Genomic DNA, 9429 nt, shown 5'->3' with positions numbered 1-9429 from the left:
GTTATACTGGCATTAGCATAGAGCTTTTTCATAGCATCACTATCTACTCTTGCATAGTATTTGCTTATCATATTCAACCATCTTGAATCTCCATATGGCATCCATGGCTAGTGCTAAAAGCTGAGAGCTACACTCATTTGGGACTTGGAGAGGAGAGGAACAAGGGAGGAGCAACTATGAGCATCTTGATTAGCTATTTCATTCTATGTTTATATGCTTTCTATTTCATGCTTAATATCTCTCTTGATATGCCTGTTTAGGATAATCTTTTGTTGCTAACACTAACGTTTGTTTCTTGTGCTCTTGTGTGTGTTGCCATCAAACAGATTTTCTAATCCTTTTTGCAGAGCATCAATATCTATTTTTTGTATTAAATATTTACATTTGTTTTATATATAACTCATCTAAATTTATATCTATACTAAGGTGTTGGTAGTAGGGGTAAAGGAGTTTGTATATATGTAAGGAATTAAATAGAATTACTCTACTACAACTTCATTTATGTCATTTTGAGCACATTCCATAAATATACTCTCACATAATTCAATTCAACTAATTTGGTGTAGTAATATCTCCTACTCTAGAACTCGCTAGCCATTTGAAATTGCATATTTTCTTGATCTAAACCAATCGTAATCCACATTTATTTCACATTTAGTGCTAATTCACACAATATAACCTAGCTCACCTCATTCAAATTCCAAATTTCTTCCTCCTAAGTTCATCTTTCAAGACTTTAATAATAACCCTATGTGTTCGCAAATATTTATAGAAATTCCTTGGTCGTCATGCAAAAGTACAAATCAATTGAAAACCACAAAGTAGAATCAAACAAAACTTATATTGGATTAACAAGAACTTACAAGATGAATGTGTACCTATATCTACTAGTTCATTAAGTCACTATATATTACAACACAAATTGTGATACATCATTTCATGTCTAGATGCTTGTCTTGTGACCAAGAAATGTCCAAGTTTGACTATGCTTTTTAGAACAACCCCTTTTCAATAATAATTTAGATACCGAGGGCTTGACAAATTTAAAAGGCCCATTGCTATAGAACTATGCTTTTTAGAACAACCCCTTTTCAACAATAATTTAGATACCGAGGGCTTGACAAATTTAAAAGGCCCATTACTATAGAACTAAGTCACATCAAATAAACCATCCAACATGACATAGTCTTATCCAATAATTGATTGCGTGCCATAGTACTACTAGGAAACAAAAATATGAAGCAATCATATTTAAGACCAAACATGTGATGGAGTTTTCGTTACCAACTAATCACACCACATAACTTTATTTGCATAAATGAAATCAATCTTAACTTTTGTTACAATATTCAAATCATTATTGCATATCCAAATTTAAAATTCTATTTATCTATTATAATATATTAATAAATTAACTTTAAACATCAAATTTATATCACAAAAAATATACACATTTTGATCACTTTCAAACTATTCAATTCTCAACATACATACATGCACATATATATAAAAAATTATATATAGCTAATCGTTCATAAATAAGATTGCTTTTTCAAAGACATACATACATACAAAAAAATTCATACATATAATCTTTCACGAATAAGATAGCTTTTCAAACACATATATAGATATATACACTATAGCAATCTTATTTCATATATATAATTCATAATATAAACTTTCATAAAATTGTAAACCTATATATATATATATATAAAATCCAAATCCATTTTTATTCCATAAACAAGTGGAAACTTAGTTGTAAGCCACTACATGGCTATTCCATCTCACCGAACCTAATATAATCGGAATCTTATTCCATATATATATCAGATTATAGTGAAAACTTTATGAAAGTTGTAAGCCACTACAAGGCACTCAACCTAATATAATAGGCAAATCAATATGCTCCTCAATAAATGAAAAGCATTGGACAACAAATACTTACTAAGTCCTTCACATTTACCTAGTTCAGATATCCTCTATGTGAAACTGGTTGTACGTTGCCCCTGATCACCGGTAGAGTCCCCAGTCGTTGTTTACAATTGTTATTCACCCATCTACTACAAGATTAAGCCCACTTACATATTTGGATCCCTCACTTGCCAGATACAGAGCAGCCTCTGCAATATCCTCCACTTCAAGCGTTGCTTCCTTTAAGTTGGCCCGGCTGTAACGGGATGCTGCCCTCTGGGCCTTCTCCTCTGCTGAAGGGGTCTTTCCAATGAACTGGTTTACAAGATCTGTGGCAACAGCAGCAGGAGAAATACAATTCACTCTGATACCACATTTCCCCAGTTCGACTGCACCATTTTTAGTCAGCCCAATGACTGCATGTTTGGAGGCTGTGTAGGAGTAACTAGCGATTCCTCCCATTACACCTGCAATACTGGCTGTAGAAATAATGCAGCCCTTTTTATTTGGGATCATAACGCGGGCTGCATGCTTAATGCCGTGCATTACCCCTTTAACATTGATATTCATCACTCGCTCGAATTCCTGCATTTCATACTCTGCCACGCTACCCTTTTGCTTATTGCTGATTCCAGCGTTATTAAACATTATGTCCAGCTTTCCGTGCTTGTCCATTGCCAAATCCACAGCTGCACTTACATCCTGCTCTTTGCTCACATCACAGTGAATATATGTGGCCCATGGAGAAAGCGATTCCGCCACTTTTATACGGGCGTCGTCCGCAATATCTGCAATTATGACTTAGGTTCCATGATTGGCAAACAGCCTAACGGTAGTTTCACCAATTCCTCCTGATCCTCCTGTGATTATTGCAACCTTGCCTTGCAGTCTGTATTTTACAAACATTTTTTGTAATTGTCTGAAAATTCCTAATAAACTATGATTGTATCATAAAGAAATTCAGACAACACCACAGCGTTACAACCCTAACCAAAGGGTTGGAAGCAAAAACGAAGGAAAAAGTAAAAGACTACCTACCTTTTCAAATCAGCAGTTGCAATTATTTCTGTAGACATGATTCCCGAGTTAGAAATATCCTTAAAGGAAGAAGGCCTTAAAGAATATATGTTTTAGACGAGACATTCTGTAATTAAATAGGTGTGAAGGTGCCTTACAGCGCTAAGTCAAGTAAGGCTGTACACCATTATCTATCGCTTATAGTTAAAAAGAGATAAAACAAAAGTAGTAGAAGAACCGACACTACTGAGTATGGTATAAATATATAAAAAATAGCAATAACATTCAGAGTTACAAGTAATTAATATTTGGGACGCCACAGATATAATTTACAATTTAGCTTATTATTAAATAGAAATGATGCATTCATTTTATTATTAAATTAAAGATAATTTTTATTATTCAGAATTATTATTAAATGGTTTAGTATATTGTCTCATCCCTGTCAGTGACACCCTCGCAAAGTAGTATAGGCATGGGAATATATATATATATATATATAGGGAAGGGGTACGAAACAGGATGGGTCTGTTTTCGTTCTAAAACGGTAGTACGGATTGATAAACACGCTTGTTAGACTAGCGTTTTACACTATGGATTTTGCAATAAACAACTGTGATTGACTAATACGTCGCTATCACGTTGTACGAAAGGTCTGTTTTGGAGCCAGAATAGGTTCAGCCCACGAGGGCCGCGGCTATTCTGGCTCCAAAATGCACCTTTCATACAGCATGATAGCCATGTGTTAGTTGTGTGTTTTACACCGTCGATTTTGCAATAAACGGCAGCAAGAAAAAAAGGAGAAATTCCTCATTCTGGGAGCCACATTCCAGTCTGCAAACCATAGGGAGGGGTTCTAAACAAGTCATAAACAATGAAAACAGAATAAGAGAGTAGATGGGTGCATTGTTCTGGAGTGGGTATGCAGACGAAGGTGCAAGGAAGAAGAAAAGTGCAAAAGGCAGAGAATGGAGGACAAAGGTTATGGAAGATTGATTGAAGACATGAAAATGGATTTGTTGAAAAGGCTCGAGAAACTTTCAAGCGACTACGATTAGTAGATTCCATAATTATTGCTCATTTTCTTCCTGCTCGTGGCATAATTTGAGCGCTGAATAGGTGATGGACTCCCTATCAAAGCTAAAAGGAGAGAAAGAGGTGATCTCTCAAACAGACTGGGGACTCTTAGGATGCATGAAAGGTGGCATCCGAAAGGAGTGAGACAAAAGAGTGAAAATCGTGGAGTGAAGGAAGAAGAAAATTCTCGAAACAGCGAGCACAGTGAAGACAAATTCCTTATGAAAATGGGTTTTGTAGAATTCTGCAATAGTGCATCATATTCATGAGAAGAGAATTCTCGAAACAGCGAGCACAGTGAAGACAAATTCCTTATGAAAATGGGTTTTGTAGAATTCTGCAATAGTGCATCATATTCATGAGAAGAATTTATTTAAACAACTTAGAAAATGTAGGTGGCTCATACAAATTAAGTCTAAAAATTTTGAGGTCTGTCATGAAATGAGAACTATAGGTGTGATGTGAGAATTGCATTGGAAACATTTCTAAACCGTCTTCAATATTTCCTTTCCAAATAGTCTTCAATTTAGAATTATTCACTAATATGGCTGAAAAGAGTTTATGGATATATAGTAGGAAAATCATCTTGCTTAGAAGAACATCAATTGGGCAAAGATGATGGGATAAGTCTATTATTCTGTTATTTAACATTATTTTGTAATGTTTATGAGGCTGGTCATTAGACCTTTTAGAATGTTATTTTCTTTACATCAGTATGTTGGAATGATTTATTAGATTATTTCCGATGCTGCAAGTTCATATGGAGATGACATGTGCATTATTTTCTTATAAGGAACATATTAAGTTTAAGTTAATTATTAATTGTTTTGCTATTGTAATTTTTTGTGGGAACAAAATAATAGTTCCCCTTGTTACAATAATTATTAAAAAACCATACTATTACATCTATCAAGTGACTTACTAGTATGTTATATAGATTATGTTCTCATATAATAGTATTATCAAGGTGAATTGAGAGTAGTAAAATGGTGGAGAGAAACACCTCGTTGGAGCATATGTAAGGATTCCATAACAAAAAATGTAGCCGTGCAACAGGTAAATGTAAATAGTTAATTGGCTAGTTGAATAAATTGTTTTCCTTTCTTTATAATAGGACAACTTTATGGATTCATATCAATGTCTGCATAAAGGGTGCTTTGTGATGATATCCTAGGCTATAGTGGTCTTCTACTACAATATGCCCTTAGTTATAATATCCAAATATATAGGAAAATATTACTATTAGTTGGGTCAAATATTTTGACCTTAGTTGGATGAACAATATTGTAAGACTTCCTTTAGAATAATAAGTAGAAACATTATATTGGTATTGCATGTCAACATTGTCCATTATATATGCTTAAATATATATTATCTCCATGGACATACTATTAATCAAATCCAATCTCTATGCTTGGTAGGGTGGACATTCAATTATGGTATGATATAACAAGTTGCACCTTTTGATCAAATTATGTACATTAAATGGGAAGTTTTGAATTGATAAAAATAAGCTATATGTACAAGAATATATTATTAAATAACGTAGGGCGAGACTTGGAAACATATGCATTACATGGCTTGCATTGGGACATAAATTTTTAAGTGAAAATTATGACTATAATAATGTAACTTCATGTTATGTATTCACTATTACATGGGATCTTGGTCCAATAATTAATTATTGTTTGTGAAAGCAAAGAGAATTTTTTGTTAAGTGATACGGGACCATTACATCATGGAGATGAACCTCTAGGATATTTCGGGGAAAACTTATTAACAAAGAGCTTACATATAATCAAGGGTTAATTATTTGAACAACTTTATGCTTGAACTTTAAGAGAATTAAGATGGCAAAGAGTCTTGGGATCAAAGCTTTAGTTATAAGATAACCTTATAACATTGACCAAGAGTAGGATATAATTTTCATGAGTCTCAACCCTTGATTGCATAATATAGTAAGGTGAACTTCGTTTAGTGGTGCTACAACCACATTTCACTAAACCTATCTTCAAATATGATAATACATTTATACCAGGATAAATACTGTGTATAATTATATGATGTCTATAATCATTTTAAAATATAACCTTGATACTATAACTATCACGAGAATAAAGGGAGGCATATTATGGTTGCATTGAGTGATGACATATTGGATAGGAATATAGTCAAGGCAAGGCTATGCTTATGTTGTAAGAGCCATGATATTTTAGTTACTTATTATATTATAGATGTTAGTTGTAGGTTTATATTGAGATGATACCAGGATGCATGTAATCATGGACCATTTGTAAGATTCTATTCTAAGGGCGGTAGGTGAATTGAGTTCATTTAAATGTCATTTTATCCTCGTCTAGTGCAATAATATATCTATACTAAATAATATTAGAATGGTATTTGGGTATTGAGGTAAAATCTGTTTTTGGCCCTTGAATATATGAGAACATACTATATGTACTTCAAATAGAATTGCTTTCCTATGAGTTGTGGGAACTAAGGTAATTTTAGATTGAGTGATGAAGTTATCCCCTAGGTTGATAAAACAAACCATGGGACATTCAAGTTGGTTTATGAATAATAATGGATGAGCTTTGAGTCAAATCCTCAATATCCTAAGAGGGAAGTGTTATAGTATGGGTTGTAAACTATGAACTAGTTATGATTCCTCAACTATTGTGTTATTAATTAACAAAACCTCAATTTTGGGGATGTGTGCATAGGAATTTCTTGTGAGAAACCTTTTAGGAGAGCTATGTGTGACTTTGACCCGTGTGGAAGCGGGAACGCATGCGGTCCTCGAGTGAAGGATGCCCCTATGACTTCGTGTCCGTAGGGGTATGGTCTAGGGGGGATAACTCCAAGGTATGAGGTTGTCCCTAACTTGTCAAACTTTCCTTTTTAGTAGGCTTCAAAGGAGGCCAAATAGTCACTAGAATATTATGAAAGGATTAAGAAAGCATTATAACTCATATTTCATACATATCGTGTTTTTGAATGATTAGTTGCTAAAGTGAAAGGGTAGACCATCTTATGTTTAGTTGTTCATCTATTGAGTAGAGGCAATCTTATGTTGGGTCCAAGTGATCTTATGCAGTTGTATGATTTAACCCTATACCTACAAGACTTGTGTATACTCCTAGATTAGTCAATTATGATCTATTTGTTCTGAATAGGAACCTCTCTTCCAGTTATAGTGCTAAACCATGTATAGGTACTGACTTTTATGGCTACAGATGGAGTAAGGGCCCTATGAGGAAATATGTAGAGGTTGTATACCTCAATGCATAGGCTATCGTTCTCCATTTGAGATGATCACCGATAGAAATCATATGGCCCGCATAAGATAAGCCTATCCGCTCAAGATTGATAGTAATCAAGGAGTGTACTATGTTGGTAGACATTTTGGTCCTTCTCAAACTATTCAATTCTAAACATGCATACATGCATATATATAAAAAAAAAACTTATATATGCCTAATCATTCATAGACAAGATTGCTTTTCAAATACATAGATACATCAAAAACAAATTTCCTTATATCTTTCACAAATAAAATTACTTTTAAAACACATATATAGATATACAAACTAAAAGCAATCTTATTGCATACATAATTTACAATAGAAACTTTCCTAGAATTATAAACCAGTAGATATATATAATAATCCAAAGCCAATTTTATTCCATATATAAGAGGAAACTTTCTGAAAGTTGTAAGCAACTACATGGCTATTCCAATCTCACAGAAGCTAACATACTCGGAATCTTATTCCATATATATAAAGTGGAAACTTTATGAAAGTTGTAAGCCACTGCACGCAACCTAATATAATAGGCAAATCAAAACGCTTCTCAATAAATGAAAAGCACTGCTCAGCAAAAACTTACCAAGTTCTTCACGTTTACCCAGTTCACATACGTTCTATGTAAAACTAGTTTTACGTTGCACGTGATTACCGGTAAAGTGCCCAGTCGTTGTTTACAATCGTTATTCCCCCATCTACTACAAGATTATGCCCACTTACATATTTGGATTCCTCACTGGCCAGATACAGAACAGCCTCTGCAATATCCTCTGCTTCAAGCGTTGCTTCCTTTAAGTTGGCCCGGCTGTAACGGGATGCTGCCCTCTGGGCCTTCTCCTCGGCTGAAGGGTTCTTTCCAAAGTACTGGTTTACAAGATCTGTGGCAATAGCAGAAGGAGAAATACAATTTACTCTTATACCATATTTCCCCAGTTCGACTGCACCATTTTTTGTCAGCCCAATGACTGCATGTTTGGAGGCTGTGTAAGAGTAAGTAGCGATTCCTCCCAATACACCTGCAATACTGGCTGTAGAAATAATGCAACCCTTTTTATTTGGGATCATAACGCGGGCTGCATGCTTAATTCCGTGCATTACCCCTTTTACATTGATATTCATCACTCGCTCGAATTCCTGCATATCATACTCTGCCACGCTACCCTTTTGGTTGTTGGTAATTCCAGCGTTATTAAACATTATGTCCAGCTTTCCGTGCTTTTCCATGGCCAGATCCACAGCTGCACTTACATCTTGCTCTTTGCTCACATCACAGTGAATATATGTGGCCCATGGAGAAAGGGATTCCGCCACTTTTATACCGGCGTCGTCCGCAATATCTGCAATTATGACTTGGGCTCCATGATCAGCAAACAGCCTTACGGTAGCTTCACCAATCCCTCCTGATCCTCCTGTGATTACTGCAACCTTGCCTTGCAGTCTGAATTTTACAAACACATTTTGCAATTGTCTTAAAATTCCTAATAAATTATATGATTGTATTATAAAGAAAATCAGGTAACTCTACAGCATTACAACCCTAACCAAAGGGTTAGAAAAAAAAAAGAAAAAAGGAAAAGACTAACGACCTTTTCAAGACAGCAGCTGCAATTATTTCATTTGACATGATTCCCGAGTTACAAATATCCTTGAAGCAAGCTTTAGATGGCCTTAGTGAAAGATATGTTAACAGACGAGACATTATTTAATTAAATAGGTGTGAAGGTGCCTTACAGCTCCATGTCACGAAATATTATCGGTCACGAAAGCGTTGTGCAGTGAATTATCTGAGAGTCGTTGATTGGGTTGCATCACTCGATCTTTAATCTCTGTTACGCATATAAATCGGGGCCCAGAAAAGAAATTCTGCTTGCCAAAAGTTATGAGTGAGTAAATGCAGAGAAGAGGGTGAGGGACCAAACGGCAGAGAGTACTCTTTAAAAAGCACATCCTGCGTAACGCCAAAGCCATTGTGTCACATCACTGACTAGTTTAATTTCTTTAAGAAATGTGGACAGTGGCCAAAGCAAGTTAAAGTGACTTTTCTTTAATCTCTTGTCACGACTCTAAAGTGGGCACAACAGACGAAGTTGACAGTGACTTGGGAAGGGAG

General features: G+C 35.0%; 2 protein-coding genes across 3 annotated transcripts; both read right to left on the bottom strand.

Moving 5' to 3' along the window:
- Positions 1–1763: 1763 nt before the first annotated feature.
- Positions 1764–3037, bottom strand: LOC131056234 (short-chain dehydrogenase reductase 2a-like). Its single transcript, XM_057990595.1, has 2 exons — positions 2956–3037; positions 1764–2806 (listed from the first exon to the last, which is right to left on the bottom strand). The coding sequence occupies exon 2, from the start codon at positions 2590–2592 to the stop codon at positions 2056–2058; it is 537 nt and encodes a 178-aa protein (XP_057846578.1). The 5' UTR covers positions 2593–2806; positions 2956–3037; the 3' UTR covers positions 1764–2055.
- Positions 3038–7671: 4634 nt separating this feature from the next.
- LOC131056207 (short-chain dehydrogenase reductase 2a) lies at positions 7672–9228 on the bottom strand. Of its 2 annotated transcripts, none has more exons than XM_057990555.1 (2): positions 9051–9228; positions 7672–8757 (listed from the first exon to the last, which is right to left on the bottom strand). In XM_057990555.1, the coding sequence occupies exons 1-2, from the start codon at positions 9056–9058 to the stop codon at positions 7968–7970; spliced, it is 798 nt and encodes a 265-aa protein (XP_057846538.1). In that variant the 5' UTR covers positions 9059–9228; the 3' UTR covers positions 7672–7967. The 2 variants fall into 2 exon arrangements, with proteins under 2 accessions (XP_057846538.1, XP_057846537.1); XM_057990554.1 differs by lacking the exon at positions 9051–9228 and adding an exon at positions 8906–9043.
- Between the last annotated feature and the right edge of the window lie 201 nt (positions 9229–9429).

Source organism: Cryptomeria japonica, chromosome 7, assembly GCF_030272615.1.
Source record: "Cryptomeria japonica chromosome 7, Sugi_1.0, whole genome shotgun sequence".
Classification (NCBI taxonomy): domain Eukaryota; kingdom Viridiplantae; phylum Streptophyta; class Pinopsida; order Cupressales; family Cupressaceae; genus Cryptomeria; species Cryptomeria japonica.
Note: the sequence above shows the minus strand (reverse complement) of the source record. Positions and strands in the feature narration are given on the sequence as shown.